This window comes from Pimephales promelas, chromosome 2, assembly GCF_988280905.1.
Source record: "Pimephales promelas chromosome 2, fPimPro1.hap1.1, whole genome shotgun sequence".
In the NCBI taxonomy this organism is placed as follows: domain Eukaryota; kingdom Metazoa; phylum Chordata; class Actinopteri; order Cypriniformes; family Leuciscidae; genus Pimephales; species Pimephales promelas.
Genome location: NC_142770.1, coordinates 42,442,066 through 42,462,557, shown reverse-complemented (window position 1 = coordinate 42,462,557; position 20,492 = coordinate 42,442,066). Strand labels below are relative to the sequence as shown.

Sequence of the window (20,492 nt, the reverse complement as noted above, 5' to 3'; positions counted from 1 at the left end):
AATCATTAAAACAATCTGTTTGCTGTTAACACAAAAAATCATGTGGCAATGGTCATGTGGCAATATGTTGTATATCTTTTTAAGTAATGAAACTCACCAGACTTGTTTTAAAAAGTGCTGAGAAATCTTCACAGAGAAACATGGGAGACCTTCCAGGACAATTTGCTTTCGTGAGTCACAATATTTGTGGTCTAACAAAAAATGGGTACAAATCAACTATTTTTTTTTTTAAATGCACTGTTATTATTTTAACTTTTTATGAGTTTGTATGTATGTTTGAAGTCATAGAGCCTCTAATGAGCCACTGAATCAAATTTGATGGGTTAAATAGGAAATCAGTATTGTATGCAGTATAAGTTCAGGTCCAAAATCAGTCTAATCAGCCAGTGTATACTTGACATTCGTATTCCTTCAGAAATATCTTCAGTAAATGTTCTTTATATAAAAGCAAATGGCTAAATCTGTTAAATCAGTTTTTTAAGCTATCTATCTATTGGTAACTTTGACACATGATGGTCATAACAAGTTACCTGGTGATCAATCTTGTTGAGGTGATCTTTCATTTCTGTTCCAAACTTTACTTCTCCTGTCATCTCCTCTTTTCCTGTTGAAAAAAAGAGTTACATATTGCATCTTTAATTACATGCACAGAAATCCATAAACTTGATCCAGCTTGCAAATTTATTTTGCAATCCACAAACAAAAGCATTCAACTTTTGAGAAACCTCATTTAATATACAGGAAACATGGTTAAAACCGCAATTGGATTTCATAATAAATGGATATAATGTAATAAGAAATGACAGAGAATATGGCAGAGGAGGAGGCTTAGCAACATTTATACAGAATGGGATGAAATATAAGGAAGTAAAAATAAATGCAGATTATGAATCAATTATAAATAAAATATGGACTGAAAGAGGTTGTAAAGATGTAATTAATTATTATAATCCGCATAAAAAAATGAGTCAGAACATCTTAGAGGATGTAGTTGGACCAATACAAGACAGTCTTATATAGTGTGGTGATTTTAATTCACAAAATTCATTATGGGGGGTAATAGTACTGATGCAAATGGCATACTAATTGAAGAATTTATTGATATTAAGAATTTGGTGTGTATTAATAATGGAGAAGGGACATAATATAATAGCAAAAACAACACAGAAATGGGTCTTGACCTGACATTTGTATCTAGTTCAATAGCAGGGGTTAGTGATCAAACATACTACAGTAGGGAGTGACCAACCCGGTAGTGACTAAACTTGGTATAAAGATATGCTATGAAAAGGAAAAGAGAATTCCTAGATGGAAACTGGAGAAAGCAAATTGGGAAGGTTTTTTAAGAAATTTGGAAAAGAGATGTTTGACACTTCAAGTTGAGAATCAGATGGATGTAAATATATTTAATAATAAACTAGTTAATGAAATCATTCAGTCGGCTGAGGAAGTGAAACCTAAAAGTACAGCAGTGAGATACCAAGAGTGTGCCCTGGTGGAATAATGACTGTAAAGAAGCTATAAAAGCAAGAAATAAGGCATTTAGGCAACTCAAGAAACATCATTCTCAGGATACTTTGATTTTGTATAAAAGGGCTCAGGCAAAAGTAAGGAAAACAATAAAAGCACAAAAACTTTCATTCTGGAGGCAATATAGTAATAGCATTAGAAGTACAATAGAAGTACAACTATCAGATGTATGGGGCATGATCAGAAGAATGGGGGGATCAGAAGGAATTATGAAATGCCAGTGTTGAATAGTGGGGACAAAATAGCTGTCAACAATCTAGAAAAGGCTGAACTCCTGGTTCAAATATTCAAGAAGGTTCATAGCTCAGATCATCTTTCTGAAGAGGCCAGGCAGTGTAGGAATAAAACCGTAATGGAATTCCCAAATATTTTAAAGAAAAATAATCTTTTAGACTTATCTTTAAATATGTTTGAGTTGAGAAGAGCAATCATTAGTACTAGACCGACTACTCCGGGGAAAGATGGAGTGTGTTATAAAATGTTAGCACAAATGACAGAGAAAACACTGGAAATAGTATTAAAACTGTTTAACCAAATTTGGGATACTGGATAACTCCCTTTGGTATGGAAAGAAGCAGTAATACCAGTTCTTAAACCAGGGAAAGACTCTTCAGATCCTATAGACTTGCCTTGACCTCCCATTTATGTAAAATCATGGAACTAATGATCACATAAAGAATAACGTATTTCCTAGAAAGTAAAGCTCTTTTATCCCCTTATCAGAGTGGGGTTCGTGGGGGACGTAACACAATGGACTCTGTATTATGTCTAGAGTCAGACATTAGGAAAGGACAGACCAATAAAGAAGTAGTTGTAGTTGTCTTATTTGATGTGGAAAAAGCATATGATATACTCTGAAAGAAGGATTATTGATAAAGCTAAAATCAGGAATTGGCGGTAGAACATATAATTGGATTATGGACTTTTTATTTGACAGGAGAATTCAAGTAAGGTTTGGTAAAGAATATCCCAAAGTATATTCAGCAGATGACATTTTCAATCAGGTTGAACATAATGTAGGAAAATCTTTGTAATCAGATGACTGGGCTTTGTGGATTAGAGGCCGCACTGTGAATAAAATAATACAAGCTGCAATAGTAGAGGTGGAAAAATTGACAAATAAATGGGGATTTAAATGATCAGTAACAAAAACACAAGTCATTTACTTTTCAAGGAGGGATAAAATCTTACCTATTTCTTTAAAACTTTATGGAGCAGGTAAAAGCTGTTAGGTTGCTTAGGGTTTGGTTTGATGTTAAACTGACATGGAAAGTTCATCTGGATAAAATTAACAACAAAACTAAAAGGGTCTTTGCAAAAGACTATACTATTATCTTTGCAAAATATACTGGGCACTCGTGAGATATGGAAGTATAGTTTACATGTCAGCAGCAGAATCAAACCTCAAGAGATTAGATATTTTGCAAGCTCCGGCTCTGAGGATCTGAAGTGGATCATTTAAAACATCTCCGGTATCATCGATGCAGGTGGAAATGGGAGAAATGCCTTGGAGAATAAGAAGATTGAAATGAATGATGGCATACTGGGTTAATCTCCAGGGACATAATGAGTTACATCCTGTCAAAAGTGTACTAACAGAATACCGTCAAAAATAAGGTTGCAACGTTACTGGTTTTACAGACTTAACTTAAAATTACAGTAATAAACCGTATTCCATTATCTGATATAATGTTAATTTACCAACCTATAGAAGAAATTATATCTGTTTTGTACCATTGTAATCAGGGACGTGCACAGGAATTTTGAGGGGCAGTTGCTCTGACCTGAAAAAAGGGCACCCCCCCTTCCTCCTCCCCCCTCACGGGCTATATGAAGGAATATATTCAGTTGAATTTGTCACCTTCCAAATTGCCTTATCTGGCCGTGTTTATGTCCAAACGCAATGCCTCATCTTATGGTCTTATTATTATTTATAAAGATTGCAAAATGTCAGAGATGAGACAAATGAGCAAAAGAGTTCCTCATATTGTTGTTTATTGTTTTTTAAAATTATTATTATTTATTTATTTATTTGAAAAGAAATAATCTGGATTGAATGGAAAAACTCGAAAAAATAAAAAACGCTTAGATTTCGGGAAAAAATACAATCCTTTTTTGCCAATCCTGACCTCCCCCTGGGGCCCTCAGCAAAATTCTGCTAAGGGGCCCTCTACCTGATCTGTGATGCCGTGAGCCATGTAAACCATTTGCCATTGCCACTCAATACCGCCCAATCCTCCCTCCTTTAAACAAAACAGTCAAAGAACAAGTACAACAATATAGAACAGAATGAGGTTCAAACAAACAATATTTACTGAATAAAGCATTTTTATAGAATGTTAAGATAACAAGTGAATATTAACGTAAACATAAATAAGAAGAAAATAATAAAGTACAACCCTGAACTTTGGCTTTTGGGATTAACTTTGATTCACTACAGCCTGGGTATTTTCGGAATCAGTAGCCTATGATTTTTATTTATTTATTTTTTTTTTTATGCATGTTGAAGCAAATCTTGATTTATGGTTATTTACTGAGGGATTTGCATTCATATTGACCAGAATGTCCAGCTAATCATCATTTTAAATTCAATATAGCCTATAAATCAATAGTCAATCAATGTCAAATTGCCAATACATTGGTTTCTATCTTGCATAATTAGTGCAGTTGTTTAGAGTTTTTAACTACACTGAGACTAGATAATCAGTGTCTTTATAATGTGTACTTTGATTGGGAGTGCCATCATTCACATATTGTACAGTATTTCTGGTCTCCACATTTCTGCTTGAAAAATGCGAGTTTCATTTCGTGCACGCGCATATGAACGCAACACACGCGACACGGTTATGTTTTCCGAGCTGTAGTAAACAAACACTGTTGTTGCACTTTGTCGTTTATCAAAAACAAAACGTAATGAATAATGGTATTTTACTCTCACTTTTGTCAGGCAAAAAGTAATGCAAGAGATGCACTGCCTGCCCAGATAGGTTAGGAAGACCAAAAACCATCAAACTTTGCTGACATCAAACTAGAGAGGATCGAGAACACAAGTTTACCTGACTGCTGTTCCCGCAATTCACTCTCATGTTTTTCTTCTTCCTCTTTTCGTGACGAGAAGGATAGTTTCGCTTCATTTTGTCATGGACTTCGTACACATTAATTAGCGCACGACACGAGATGGAGGCGCGGCCTGAGTAATTTGCGGTGCCTTACCATACACACCGGTCGCGTGCAGTCTATGGTCGCGTGCAGCACTGCAGCCACGTAAACAGTTTGACTTTCACTTTCAGTGCCCGAATGGAAGTGAATGAGGCTTTGCGATTTTTATATTATTTTTTTGTCTAGGCCTACGTGAAATTCTACATCCATTGTACGATTTTTTTTTTCCTCGGAAGGGCAACCTGAGTCGAGAAGGGCATATGGGCAGTTGCCCGGGCAACCTGAGCAACCCCCCTGTGCACGTCCCTGATTGTAATACACTGACAACCAACAAACATCACAGCAGTGAGAGTCACATGGTCAATCAAAGCTCATCACAAATAATCTTCCAAGGCAGATTAAAACTGCTCAGTGTCATTCACACAAACATTAAACACCAGCATGGTAAAAAAATGCAATAAATATTAATTTAACAACATCAAATGTAACATAAAACACTAATGTACATAACTGTACATGTACATAATGTACATAACTGATTAGAAGAAAAAAAAATAAAACAGCTATGAGGAACCATAGTTATTTCAACAAAAATACATCAAATGTGAAGCGTCACACAGGGAATTGTGGGAATGTCAATACACGTTTTTTTACTGTAAATTATACAATGAGTTGTTCTTTTTCACTTTCAAAAACTGTTAATTTAACGGTATTTTACAGTAAAATTACATTAAATGTACCATGAGATCTATCACAGTTATTTACCGTATGGAAACTTTCTGTTAACCAATTAACAGTCTTGCACTGTAGCATTTTTACAGTCTTTCAGTCACGATTATTTTTGACAGTTGCAAAGACAAGAAATATAGGATTACATCAATTACAGTACAGTAATACAGTTTCGATTTCTTCCATTCCTCCTTGGTTATTTTCTCTCCCAAATGTTGACCTTATACAGCAGGAATTGAAAGATAATTTGGTACAACTTCCAACATGGTTTATAGTCCAGAATTATTTTAGGAACATTATCCAGAATCAGTGTTTTTATTTACAGATGGATCCAGAGATCCTGAAACATGATTTGCAGGTGCAGTAGTTTATATTCCAATGAGAGATTGTTATAAGAAAAGAGTAACCAATCAATTGTCAGTATATGCAACAGAAATGTTGGCAATATTACTGGCACTGCAGTGGATAGAGGAGAAGAAAACAAAAAATACTGTCATTGCATCGGATAGCTACTCATCGCTTGAAAGTATACGATCTGGCAGGTCATTAGTTAGGATGGATAGTGTCAATGAGATTCTGTAAAATACATAATATGAAAGTTTTGGGTATCTCTACACATTTTATTTGGGTTCTTGCTCATGTTGGTGTGAAAGGAAATGAGAAGGTGGACATTATGGCTAAACAAACTTTAAGACTAAAGCAAGTAGATTTTCAAGTTCCATTAAGCAGAAGCTAAACTACTCAAGAGCATAATATGCACAATCAGTATGGCAGGTATATTGGGATGACAATGAAACCGGTTGACATTTATATAATATTAAAAACAAGTTGGTGCTGGGAGAAGGGAGAGCAGGAATCGAAGAGAAGGAAGTGTAATAACTCGGATGAGAATCGGTCATACTGGACTTACACTATCTATATAAAATTGGGAAACACCCAACTGGGGAATATATACACTGCAGTAGCCAACAAGAAACAGTTGAGCATGTATTAATCCATTGTAGGAAATAATAAAATAATAATGAGAGATGTCATCTTTTTCAATCAATGAAGAAAGTAAAACATCATGACTTTACTTTACTTCATCAGGTCTATTAAGGGAAACAGATAGTAAGGTGTATGTTGAAAATATTATATTTGTGAAAGAAAGTAATTTATATAATAGACTATAGCGTTTTTTGTTAATTTGTTATGGTTTATTTTCAGTTTGTTTATTTGTTTTGATTGTTTTTTATGTTTTATTTATATTTTGTATTAAAGTAGATATCTTGATCCATATTCCATACCAGTTGGTGGCGGTAATGCACCAATAAGATAGGTTGCCAACTGTCAAGAAACATCAAAGAAGAAGAAGAAAACGAAAGTAACAACTGCTGGCACCTAAACCTGTCGCTCACTGGATTTGATTTCATCTCTGATTCAGAAAACATGTCAATTTAGCACAATGCCTACTTAACACTCGCGTAGTGATGGCCAAATGAAGCGTTTCGAAGCATTATTGCTCTCTGATACATGGTTAATTACTCGAAGCTTCATTCAGATATAAGTTGCAGCACCATCTCCTGGAGAAGTAAATAATGCAACAAAGCTGACAAACATATGTGTGTTAACGCCCCGTTTATGACGTGAGTTTTCCGAAGCGATCAAAGCTGAAACAGTGTTAGTGCTGTGAAACTAATTTATGTTGCTAATTTTACAGATACTGATGAATTTAATGTGTTCACTTTGACAATAAAACATTAAGCATGATGTGTATGTGTGTGTGTAATTAGACAAGGATATAAGATCAGACCAGCTTAAAAAAAAGTTGAACATCATCACAGAAATTCTAATGGTTTAGATTAAAATACCAATAGGAACCATTTGCTTTTACCATTAAAAACCATTAAATCCAATAGAATTTAGTAGGCTAATGGTTTCCATGACTAGAAACATTACTGAGTCTTTCCTGTGGTGGGAAGCAGAACTCTATAACTTGTTAACTGGTGGGACTGATATTTTTGTATGTTGAAAAAGATGTGCTTGTGTTGAACTTGAATAATGTTAGAGGTTGTTTTTTTTTTTTTTTTTTTTTTTTTAAGTTTCTGTCTTTCTCCATATCATTCACTACATAGGCTATGTAAAAATATTTGTATGCAGAAATGTCAAAGACTAATCTTATTCGGGAAAATAAGTTTAAAGTGTTCCCATAGGGAACGACGTGTCTTTCTCGCTGGCTCCATCACAACACTATAAACTCAATCCACTCTCAATAATACCGCCAAACCAAACAGACTACTACAACCCACGGTGTTGCCATGATTTGGCTTCACTTTTATCAGAAATAGACCCGCCAGGTTTCAAACCTGTCAACATTGGATCGGGCTGTGCCAAAGCAGTCAGGCTGTTCACCTTCACTACAGGAGTGATTCAGTGTGTTTGCTTCAGACGGCATTTTCACGTGACTAGTGACGTAATGATTCAAGCTCCGCTGCCGCAGTGGTTCATTGCAAGGACCGTTCGAGTTGGAAGCAAGCTTCAGATGTAACCCTAATACACTCGCGGACATTTATGCGTTTAATCCACAATCCTTCATCGAGACCAGCAAGAGATTCTGAGAACGACGCGTACGGACTGACAACAAGCGTTACTGAGTTTAAAATACTGATAAATTCTCTTCTTAGTGGACAAGACTGCAAGTAAGTTATTACATTCTCCATTACAGTCATATGTAATTATTAGGAACTTCATATTGTATATTAAGCGAGATTTAAATGTGAAGGTACAACTTACATGTGAATGTTAAAACGTCGCATGTTTTTTTTTTAAGCTCATGAGAATAAAGCTTCAGTGTCACATCACTAGTGGACAACACTGCAAGTAATTTAATACATCCTCCATTACCTTTAATTTAAGGGTGCCCCACCCTGCTCCTGCCGATCGACTGTCCTGCACAGTTATCTCCAACCCTAATCAAACACAGCCGAAGCACCAAAGATCTTCATGATCACTTGAACAATAATGTGTGTTTGATTAGGGTTGGAGATGAACTGTGCAGGACAGTCGATTGGCAGGAGCAGGGTGGGGCACTCTAATGCATTAGCCAGGGCATCTGTCCATCAGATTTTAAACATGCTATTGTGTCTCCTTTGTTAAAACGGCCAAAGCTCTCTATGGACGACCCAAATAATTTTAGGCCAATTTCAAAAAAAATTTTTTTTCCGGAACGTGGATGACAAACAGATTTTATTTTTTGGTAAACAGTCAAATAGCAATACTTTAGGTAAACTACTAGCCTGTTCATGAGGTGAAAGATTGGTTGGCAGCTAATTATTTTTTTTTACTAAATGAAGAGAAAAGAGCAGAGGTTTCAGCTTTCGTCCCAAATTCCCACTTGGTGTCCACATGACTAAAAGTTAAGATACCTCCCTGTCAGTCACAATCTCTGAAAAGGTTAAAAGCCTTGGTTTTATTTTGGACTCGGAATTAAAAATGAATAAACAAATAAATTCTGTGGTTAAAACATTTTTTTTTTTCATTTAAAGCTCTTAGCAAAAACCAAACCATTTGTAGGCTATCTCAAATTGATTTTGAGAGAGCTACTGTATATGCGCAGTATGCGGTCGTTTTCTCTAGAATGGATTATTGTAATTCACTCACAACATACAGAATGCTGCAGCCAGATTGAGTCAGCAAAAAACCCCGGATCATGTTACACCTTTATTGAGATCCTTAGAGTGGCTGCTATAGTCGAGTATAGAGTGCATTACAAGATCATTGTTTTAGTTTCGAAATCTTTTTTTGTAACATTTTTAAAAAAATTCAACGTAACAAAAAACTTGAAACGTAAAGGTGACAGAGCGTTCTCTAGAGCCGGTCATTTACTATGTAATAACCTCCCACACTCTCAGATCTGCAAAGTCGTTGGCCATAAGTCGTTGTTAAAAACCCACTTATTAGAGGTAGCATGGGGGCCATGAAGTGCTTTTAGCCCTTTAGTGTGAAAGTGATACAGTATGTTGTTGCTTTCTTGTCTTGTGCTCATATTCCATTGTTTGTTTGGATGTAATTGTATGTAATGTCTAAATTGTTTTATTCCACTGTTTGTGAAGCACCTTGGCCAACGTCCGTTGTATTATGTGTGCTATATAAATAAAATAAAATTTAAAAAAAGACAGTGTGGTGCCCCTGGGCACTTTACCTGAAAAGACCCCCTACTGTATATTCAAATATGTCAATTCAAAATGTACATCAATTAATTGACAGCGTCAATTCACGTTTGCCCAAAAGTAATAATACATCTATCAGGTTTCTTACCTTTACAGGCATGAAAACGGGTCAGGGGTAAAAAAGGTGAGAAGGTTATTAGCCCTCTAGGGGGGTCCGAGGGCATGAGCATGTAAATCACGACTCACAACTTTGTAGCGTTCCAGGCCAGTCACGCCAAACTACCTGAGCGCAAGGAATTGTGGGAGCTAGATGTAAACAAACCAACATGGTGGACCTTACGGGGCTTGTGTGCATTTATGGTAACACTTTATTTGAAGGGTTGTGCATAAGACTGACATGACACTGTCATAAACATGAAGGAGTCTTTATGAATGTTTATGACTGTTGTCATTAAGTGTCATTCGGTAAATAATGACACTTTTATTGCAAAGTTGACATTGTTTAAAATGTCTTTGTTATGACAACTTGACATTAACCAAGAAATCATAACCTGTCACAAATATGTCATAACATGTCTAATTATCAAACTTAAAGAAGTTATTTAGCTTTGTGTTAACATTACATTACCCTGTCATGTGGTTGGTTTTAACTTTGGCCGTCATGACACCATTATAACTGTGACATGAATATTTACTCCAAATGTTTTTATTGGTTTTAAATGACAATACAAAATAACACATCATAAACAGTAGACAGTAACATATTGTCCATTATTTATCCCTTACATGATCTCCCTAGTCAATCCAATAGAAAAAAAAGAGGAAAAAGAGAAAAAAAATAGAATAAAAAGAAATAAGTAAAATAAAAATATAAAAAAAATTATTATAATAATAAAAAATTAAATGTTTCATGAATATTTTACTTGTCCTCAAGTAAAGTGGAACACATTGTACTAGTTATAAAGATGTCATTAAGGGTTATTACACTGTCAAATGCTTTAACAACAGTGTTATATTTCCCCTTACCTCAAGTAAAGTGGAACACGTTGGACTAGTTATAAAGATGTCAGGTTGACAGGTTATGACACATTTCTGTCTTTGTTAATGTCAAGTTGTCATAATCAAGACATTTTTGTCTTGGTTAATGTCAAGTTGTCATAACAAAGACATTTTAAACAATGTCAACTTTGCATTAAAAGTGTCATAATTTACCGAATGACACTTAATGACAAAAGTCATAAACATTCATAAAGACTCCTTCATGTTCATGACAAGTGTTACGTCATGTTTATGACAGTGTCATGTCAGTCTTATGCACACCCCTTCAAATAAAGTGTTACCGTAATAATTAGTCACCAAAGGTGCTTACTCTTTCTTTATTTGAGGGAAACGGAGGAGGAAAAACAGTGCTTAAAGGTGCTCTATGTAACATTTCTTATCAAATGAGTCATTTTTTTATTGCCTGTGTGTGAAGGGGTTGTAATCACACATTACAATGTCGGGTTTTTCTATTACCTCTGAAGGCCAATATTCATATTTATATGTGAGGTCTCCGGGTCAGATTTTCTGCGAAATCCATCGGATGTGACGTGTGTGTGTGCTCCCGAGCCTCTCTCCTTATACAGTCCATGCGAACTACGGCACTTCAGCTGACGACATGGATTCTGATAACACCCCAAAACGACCTACCTCCAGCATAACACACACTCCAATACAAACTCCAAATATAAAAAACTAAAAAAAAAAAAAGTTGTATCTGCTGAAGCTCATCTGGCCAAACGTGATTCTGATCAACTTGGATGAAAACATGGTTCAACATCGGCAGAGCTTTTGAATTATGGAGAGACCTCCGCTTTGTTTTAGGTCTAAAAACAGATCCTAAGTTGACTTTCCTCCTTTTGGACAGGTAAACTAACATTACTTCAAAGCATGTAAAATATATTGTGATTTTGTGCTTTAGTTGGCTCAAGTTAGATAGCATTAGTTCGCCGGCTAACGGCGACCAGTTGCTAACGTTATCTGATGTGAAATACTACAGTTGTAACGTTATGGCTTTACACATTACATAACCAGCTAAGTGTTGGTTCTGAAAGAAATTATGACTTGGTACAAAACAACGGTTTCGTAGCGTTAGGTTAGCTTTATTGTCATTGTACCGATATATTAGCCTGGATGCCAGCCCGAACTCCGCCCACAACATTTTTTGGTCGGGAAGTTCGGTCTGGACTCGCTCCATTGAGGAGTAATTATGATCAGGCAAAAAATGATCGGGCCAATCAAATTGCCAGGGCGGGCTTTAAACGATGATGGACAGATGATCTGCAGGGACGTAATCATCACGTTATCAAAGAGCGCTTGTCGAAGATGACTGCAGCTGGAGAATTGAGATGTATAGATTCCGCTGTCGCGTCTTGTGAAAAATAAATCGACAGCGCATTTATTTTAATAGACGAACAGAAAACTGCAATTAAGGCATTTGTCGATCGGAAAGATATTTTTGGCGTCCTTCCTACATGATTGGGGAAAAGTGTAACTTATCAGCTGGCTCTGACGGTCGCTAAGAAGATGGGACGTAATGAAAAGCCTGTGGTCGTTGTGGTTTCTCCTTTGGTGGCACTCATGGAGAAGTAAGTAAAAGAAGCAACACTCGTTATTTAAAGGGTTAGTTCACCCAAAAATGAAAATTAAGTCATTAATTACTCACCCCCATGCTGTACCAACCCCGTAAGACCTTCGTTCGTCTTCGGAACACAAATGAAGATATTTTTGATTATTGAGAGCTGTTTAACTACCACATTGGCTGCCTAAGGGACTGCCTCTTGACGGCCCAGAAAGTCAATGAAGAAAATGTTTAAATATCCCATGTGACTACAGTGGCTCAACTATATGTTTATCAAGCGACGAGAATACTTTTTGTGCGAAAAAACAAACAAAAATAACGAATTTATTCGACTATTCCTTTTCTTCCTTGTTGGCCTGAAACGAGACTTCCTTAGATTTCCACGACGCATGCGCGAGAATTGCGATCTCCTTCAACTACTTCAGTTCAGTTCTCGCGCATGCGTCGTGGAAATCTATGGAAGTCTCGTTTCAGGCCAACAAGGAAGAAAAGGAATAGTCGAATAAACTCGTAATTTTTGTTTGTTTTTTCGCATAAAAAGTATTCTCGTCGCTTGATAAACATATAGTTGAGCCACGGTAGTCACATGGGATATTTAAACATTTTCTTCATTGACTTTCTGGGCCGTCAAGAGCCAGTCCCGGAAGTCTGTGTGGTAGTTAACTTATACAGCTCTCAAATTTAATCAAAAATATCTTCATTTGTGTTCCGAAGATGAACGAAGGTCTTACGGGGTTGGTACAGGATGGGGGTGAGTAATTAATGACTTAATTTTCATTTTTGGGTGAACTAACCCTTTAACTTCTAAAATAAATAAAGTAGGCTACGTTCTGCATTTGAAAACTGCGCTATGCAAAGGAGTTGACTTACTGCGTTGCTCTGATTGGTTGTAGGTCTACCGACTATCCAATTGAGTGCAGAGGGTTTTTTTTTCCTGGTTCGGTTACGACACGCCTCATAATCAAAGCCCTACGGAGGAGTTTCAGACTCATATTCTCTCTTGAATATGAATATGACAAAGTCAGGCTACCGATATATAGTCATTTACACACTTGCACGCTGGAACATGACAGATAGTATGGATATTTTACATGTGATTGTAATTCATTTTCAGGCATTCTAAATATACGGTTGTATTTTTTGCAGTCACTGTAATGTTATCATGGTACGAGCACGGAGCAGTAGTTGAGCTGTCAAGCTGATTAAAGTAGTCTATTATTGTAACGTTGCAGTGGGAGTTTACATGAGTTTCCAGCATGTAGTGTGATGCTTTCGCCGTTGCGTTGAAAGTCTCCGTGTGGCCGGTAATGAATGCTCGCTCTTGAGATCGAGCACTCACACGAGCACGAGCGCTCTTGTTGCAATCTGAAACATCACCGCTAGAGGCCGCTAAAAATACATAGAGCACCTTGAAGGCAAGATAAAGCTGTTATACCTTTTGTTTTACTTTATTTGTATGTTAGGAAATGTATTTGGTATTAATTTATCCTTGCACTCAATGGACTGAAAAGTAGTTACGTTATATTGTCCTAACGTGTATTCTCACCGTGTACCGCCTGCAGAAAAACTGCATCCGTAGGGGCTGCCGTTGTTGTTTTGTGGTTTGGCGGGCAATGTGACGTCAGCTCGCAACTGGGAGTACATGGATCTAGTATGAGTTCACGGGTGGGAAGTCACGGGTTTGACTGCCGTTCCAGTGCAATAATTGTATAAAATCTGAAAATTTAGTGAACCGCCCCCCCATTATTATTATTAAAAAAAAACAACAATTATTTAGTGGGGAACAAATAAGACAATAAGTGTAGCACTAAATCTGATAAAACGTTTTCTTGTAATAAGTTTAGCAGAACTGCTTCTTGCTTGATTTTGCGCAAGCAAAGGTGTCAACTACATCCCCACTTCCCCCCTAGTTGTTGTGAATGGTTGGTGCCGCTGGGCACTCGCCCAAGTGCCCTTATGGCTACTCCGAACAGAAGAAGAATCTGCCAGAAGTTACAATCTTTTGAAGTTAAAACATTAAGTTTTAATGAGAAAGGTTTATTGAAAACGAATATGTTTTTGAAAGTTTTCTCCAATTTCCTCTTCCTCAGCCGTGTCCTCTTCAGGCTGTTGTTTGTGTGATGTGAAATGGAAAGTATTTTTGAACTCAATCAGTTATTTTAGGGTCATTTGAAAGTAATGAAATTAACCATCATTGTGAACTTGAAGTAATGATTAAATGACAGACGATTCAACAATTAATAAAGATTGGGTAAATATGATTATAAAATGATATTATTTTGTAATAGAGAAAATAACAAATTGGGTTCAGTTTTCCAGCACAGTGTACATTTGAGTTCCCCAATGAATTAATATTTAGAGTCGGTTAAACTCATTAAACAATCAGAAATGATTAAAGGGTTAGTTCACCCAAAAATGAAAATTAAGTCATTAATTACTCATCCCCATGCTGTACCAACCCCGTAAGACCTTCGTTCATCTTCGGAACAAAAATGAAGATATTTTTGATTAATTCTGAGAGGTGGATCACTGCTACATAGGCTCCTAAGGGATTGAAACTTGACGGCCCAGAAAGTCATCGAAGAAAATGTTATTGTACATCGTACAAAATTTCATGTGACAACTAAAGTCGTTATTTTTGTTTGTTTTTTTCACACAAAAAGTATTCGCGTCGCTTGATAAACTTATAGTTGAGCCACTGTTGTCACATGGAATATTTAAACTTTTTCTTCATTGACTTTCTGGGCCGTCAAGTTTCAATCCCTTATGAGCCTATGTAGCAGTGATCCAGCTCTCAAATTTATAAAAAAAAATATCTTCATTTTTGTTCCGAAGACGAACCAAGGTCTTATGGGTTTGGTACAGCATGGGGGTGAGTAATTAATGACTTAATTTTCATTTTTGGGTGAACTAACCCTTTAAGACCATTTGGTTATTTTCCATGGCAATATATTTGTTTGTAACTCACTTTATTTGATACATTGTTTTTGCTCTTGCTGTTGTTGATGATAAGTCTTTATTCTTCAATAAGATGTTGTTGATGTGTGTAAATGTTGTGATTTGCAGGTGATGCTGAAGGATTGAGTGTTTTCTGATCAGTTTTCAGGGTCAGTTTAGCTGCAGTATGTCAGAGGAAAGAGGAAAGGACTCTCTCTCTCAGATGAGTCTCTCAGATCAACACAGGTGAGACTGCGTCTGTTTTCACACTCTCACTTTAAACTCCACTGGACTTTGTGTTTCCCTGTCAATAACACAACTTTAAGCATTGCTCTATATTTGCAAATACTTAAACCAACTTCAATTTTAACTTCTTAAATTAACATAAACGGACACCAGGCAGAAATCCTGTTTTTGTCAAACAGCGACCCCTAGAGTAACTGTGGAGTACTTGTTTTTAACTTTACTGACGTAAATACCACTCATGGAGAGCGTGACGTGTTACATAGTATACAATAGTACATTGTGTTTAATTTGTCATTTAATGAGATCTAATATATGTTGTTAGTGGTGAGCATTTTCACGTTTATATCCCGTTTCACGTACATATCCCGAATATGGCGTACATATGGCGAAAACTAAAAATTTTCTTGACCGACCAAAATTTTCGACCGCCTCATTAGCCGGTTGAAACCGGTTAACCGATTGGTTTAAAAATATGCGCGTGCACACACACACACACACACAGCCCCGGCGCCGTCCTTCCACTCATGTCACTTTTTTAAAATCCCCATACAGCGCGAAACACGAGTCCAGGGGGTCGCACACCGGACGAGAAGCTCGGCACCGCGTCGCGGAGAGACACATCTTTCAAATTCGAATACATTATTCTCTATGAGTGTACACACACCGGCGGCGCCAATCAGCGTCTGTCCGCGGCGCCCAGCAACAACTCAGGACCGTGTTCAAAATCCTTTTAGCACATTTACATAGTTTTATATAAAATTTTAATTATTTTTGTCTCACACCGTTGCTAATGTATTCTGACTGCACCCTATGCTCCAACATACATGTAGTTTTGCATTCATTTAAAGGGGGGGTTGACTGCTTTTTTTCTTTGCAGGATTGTATTTATGGGGTGCAATATAACATGTATTCGTGTCTTTTCTTTTTTTAAAAGTCTTATTTTTCATAAACTTCATCTTTATTGTCAGCCGCGCTCTCCTCTGTCCTCGAACGAGCGGTTCACTTTCTGAGTCTATGAAAACACTCCCTCAGAAACAGGCAGTGGGCTCAGATTGGTTAGTTTGGCCCGGTGTGTTGTGATTGGCTAAACTGTCGCTCACGTTGTCCGGAATGTTAACGCCCATTACCTTTATGGGCGAAATGGGAACGTCATGAGCTCCGGTCCAGATGTAAATATGTGTCGAACTGCAGCATCAGTTTCAGGCAGAATCAGACCGAGAAAGCGGCGATAAAGAGAGAACACAGAACCTCACCACACACCGCTCTTACTAAACGTTTCTGAATGATAATTTGCTACATTTTTTTTTAACTTTATACACGTTTGTTTTACACAATAGCATCTGACTGGCAACAATAGCAACTGACTGGCAGTGGCTACTAATGTTAAACAGCATTGGCATGTTTACGTTCTTGATCAAATCGAAAATAACGTCATAAAGCATATATACATGAAAAATACATATACAACATTAGTACTTATACAAAATTCAGATCCATAATGTTTGTATGCGTTTGTCGTAGACACAAAATAGCATAGGCTAACTAGTAGTGGCTATAAAGCCAGCGCTGGCATTTGAAAAAAATAAAACACAAGGCTACGTCTGGAATTATACATGAAAATACATTTAAAATGATGAAGTCTTAGCCTACTTACAGGTTGTGGCCTAGTGTTGGGCGATATGCTCCATTTTCATATCGTCCTATCGTCAGCCTGTGAGATCGGCGATACACGATATTATCGTGAGGGGGCGGGGCTAACTTATTTGATTATTAACTTGATTATTTAGCCTACTCATTAATTTGCTTGTTTTATTAGCCTTCTTCGTTTTATATACGATAATCTTTTTTCTATTTTGCTAGCAAAGGTGGAGTGTTTATTAATAGGATCAGGTTATTTCCTGGTATAGTGAAGTAAAAAAAAGAGATCCTAATCCTTTTGTTTGTCAACGGGAAATTTACGGACACATTAGCCTATTCTCATGCCATTACATGCAGCATTTTGGTCTATTTCTGCACGAGATGAAAACACGTTTTAATAATTTCTTGGGTCAGAAAGAGTCGGAGTTTGCGATATGTGCCCCCCTACCAGTGCGCTCTCTGCGCACTTCACATGCGCACTTCAGTAAGCTATGTAAATACTGACGAACAACGATGCCGTTTTCATCTTGGATCTGTAGGAAATTGAATTTTGCGTCTGTTAAAACGAGCACACTTGATAATTTGTGAATGGATCACCTTGCGATTGAATTTTGATGTGGGATGTTTTTTTAGTCTGTTTTAAAAACATTCTCTTAGAGGAGTCCTCATTAGTGCGTGTGTTGTTGCAATTGTTATGAGGTGATGTCGTTGTAAATTTAGGCAAGGCAAATTAATTGTAGTTCCTAATATTCATTTAATAACAATACTAGCTTTATAATAATAATAATAGGCCTAATAATAATAATTTAATACATGGTAAAACGAGCCAATTATCGTATTGATATCGTCAAAGGCATCTGCCATCGGCGATATGTCAGACTATCGTCGATACACGATACTATCGTCTATCGGCACAACCCTATTGTGGCCCAACAACTGCTGTCTCTGGTTTTAAAGTCGGAACTGCTTCATGTTTTAGTAACAGTTTCTTGTTGAATCCGGTGTTGAACTCGTGGAGATTCTGGAAGCTGTCTTCCGTAAATGAGCAGCACAGAGAGCTAGATTACCATCGTCATTTTCAGGAACATAATCAAACATAAATTGTATCCATTGTTGAGGAAGTAGCATCCGTGGGAAGTTCGAATACAGAAGACCTGACAGCTGCGTGAACATCACATTCAACGAGTCGACGTGCCTCAGAAATATGCGCATGCCATTTTCTGCATATTCAGAGGGAGGGTTGATGCAAATGTGTAGGTTAGTGACGTACCATAACCCAGCTGTAGTCCCAATCCAGTCGTTTTTGTAGGCATTATCGTCTTTTAAAAATCAGCAAGTATAATTTATGCAACGATTGTATTTAATTGTACAGTACAATCAAAACATAGAACAGACATTATCTTCATTTCATGTCATTAAACAAAACAATATTGCTGGCCATACATACACTGATGAGAAAGTGCGCGTCCGGTGTGCGATACTGGAGTTGTCCTACGTGGCGCGACGCAGCACTTCTCGTCTGGTCACTCCGGTGTGCGACACGAACCCAAACGCTGTGACCTCGCGCCAAATGTTTTTATTTATTTATTTTTTTTATACTAACTACCGCCAACTTTGATCGGTTAACGTTGATATGGTCACCCAGACAGCAAACTGACATTGAATCAACGTGGAAACGACGTCTCTCATGACATTGAAACAACGTTGATTTGCTCATCGAATTAACGTTGAACCAACGTCAGACGCGGCATTCTTCAAAGCTAAATGAAAATCGAAAATTGGTTTGCTTTCATAACGTTGAAACAACGCGTTGATTTCAAGTTGATTTTCCGTTAGTTTTGAAAGAATGACGCGTCTGACGTTGGTTCAACGTTAATTCGATGAGCAAAACAATGTCAGATCAACGTTGTTTCGATGTCATATTTCCACGTTGATTCAATGTCAGTCTGCTATCTGGGCAACCATCGGTCAAACGGTCATCGGTTAACATCCCTAATCCCCATGAACTTTAATGGTCCAGAGGCAGAACTTTTGCCATGTGTGTCACAGCTTCTGGGTTCTAATCCTTACTAATAGTTTAGTTTCCTCATCAACACCGATTGTTTATTAGTGGCTGTATTTCAAGCAGGGACATGTTTTTTATACATTGGGTTTTGTGATTTCACCGTAATGAGTCTCTCAGTCCCCGCAATGGATTGAGCGCGCGTCGTCCGTTTGAAGACAGTGCACGTCACAACAGAACACTGAATCACTGAAACTGATCACAACGAGCACTCTGGTCACTTGATTTCGCCTCTTAACAAACAAACAAACTAAATAAATGTTCTACTAGAGTTACCTGGAGATGTTTTATTTGCATTGGTACATATGGGGACATATATCACACCCGCACATTACGTCTATGTTCGTGTCTTACTCCTCGCTCGGTCAGTCTGCTATTTCCTCTTTCTCTGTTCCTCCGACAATGCTTTCCTAGCTTTCTATATCTTACATGCCGGCTCAGCCATGACGATAGTGTGACAAACTCGACCGTGTTCCTGGATATGTGCAGTGTTGCCGTAAAGAAATATTTTACATCGCGAGAGCTGATATCACGCGATACTTCCTGACGCTAAGGCCGGCGGCTCGCCGCACCGAAGTTGCAGGTGAGATTTTTCCGCTCACAGGCACCAGGGGGGGGTCGAGACGCCCCCCATTCAACCCGAAAGAAGTCATATAACCATTTCAATAACTCTGAAGCTGTTAAATTAAGCTAAAATAACTGCATAGTCTCCTCTAATAACCTTCTAGATGCTGAATTAATCCAAATAAATTACTTTAGTTTTTAGATCATAAAATTATTGACAGACATTAGAAAACAACTGTACACTTAATTTAATTCAAGTATGTTAACAAAACTGTGTCGCACAGACATTTCTGCTTTCTATTCTGTCAATAAATAAAAACTTGAAATGTTCTCCTAAATTGAAGTATTTTTTAACATGTTTAATCTCACGCCTGTATATTAAAGAAATTGTTAAACTAACGTGAGCCAGTAAAATAAAATGATGGTTAACTATAAAACTGTATGTGTGTGTGTGTGTGTATGTGTTTCTGTGGAGGATTAGATAAAGACACAGATGTGTTTCAGACACAGTTGATCCTCCTTTACTAAAGTGTTTTCTCTCTCTCTCTGTTCTTTGTGTCATCAGTGTAAGATCAGGATCACATGTGTCCAGCTCTGTGTCTTTGAAGAGTGATCACTCTAAAGATGATCCACCAAACTTCAGTGAGAAAACACCATCATCTAATGAAAGGTATTGTGTGTGTTTACATTACATTATAGGGTTGTATTATTTGTCCACAGTGGTGTGTGTGATTGAACTTGACTGTGTAAGGGGATTTATGAAACTCACTCCAGTAACACAGTTACACAGGCAGACACAAGGAGGCATAAATTCAACATGGAAAATAAATCATGCAACTAAACATGTCCATCCATCCAA

General features: G+C 37.2%; 3 protein-coding genes across 6 annotated transcripts in view; all 3 read left to right on the top strand.

The window, feature by feature from the left end:
- LOC148997439 (uncharacterized) overlaps positions 1 to 20,492 on the top strand; it is a 118,770-nt gene that overhangs the window by 19,089 nt on the left and 79,189 nt on the right. The gene's annotated exons all lie outside the window — the stretch shown is intronic.
- Positions 7,878 to 20,492, top strand: part of LOC148997440 (NLR family CARD domain-containing protein 3-like) — an 85,836-nt gene continuing 73,221 nt past the window's right edge. The window contains exons 1-3 of one of the 4 annotated variants that reach the window (XM_089122501.1): positions 7,878 to 8,096; positions 15,286 to 15,369; positions 20,199 to 20,303. In XM_089122501.1, the coding sequence (XP_088978627.1) occupies positions 7,969 to 8,096; positions 15,286 to 15,369; positions 20,199 to 20,303 (317 nt within the window). In that variant the 5' untranslated portion in view covers positions 7,878 to 7,968. The remainder of the gene's footprint in view (positions 8,097 to 15,285; positions 15,370 to 20,198; positions 20,304 to 20,492) is intronic. The other 3 variants (XM_089122503.1, XM_089122502.1, XM_089122504.1) reach the window with 3 other exon arrangements.
- Positions 8,081 to 20,492, top strand: part of LOC148997438 (protein NLRC3-like) — a 131,135-nt gene continuing 118,723 nt past the window's right edge. Inside the window, exon 1 of the mRNA XM_089122513.1 lies at positions 8,081 to 8,096. The gene's annotated coding sequence lies outside the window, so the exon portion shown is untranslated. The remainder of the gene's footprint in view (positions 8,097 to 20,492) is intronic.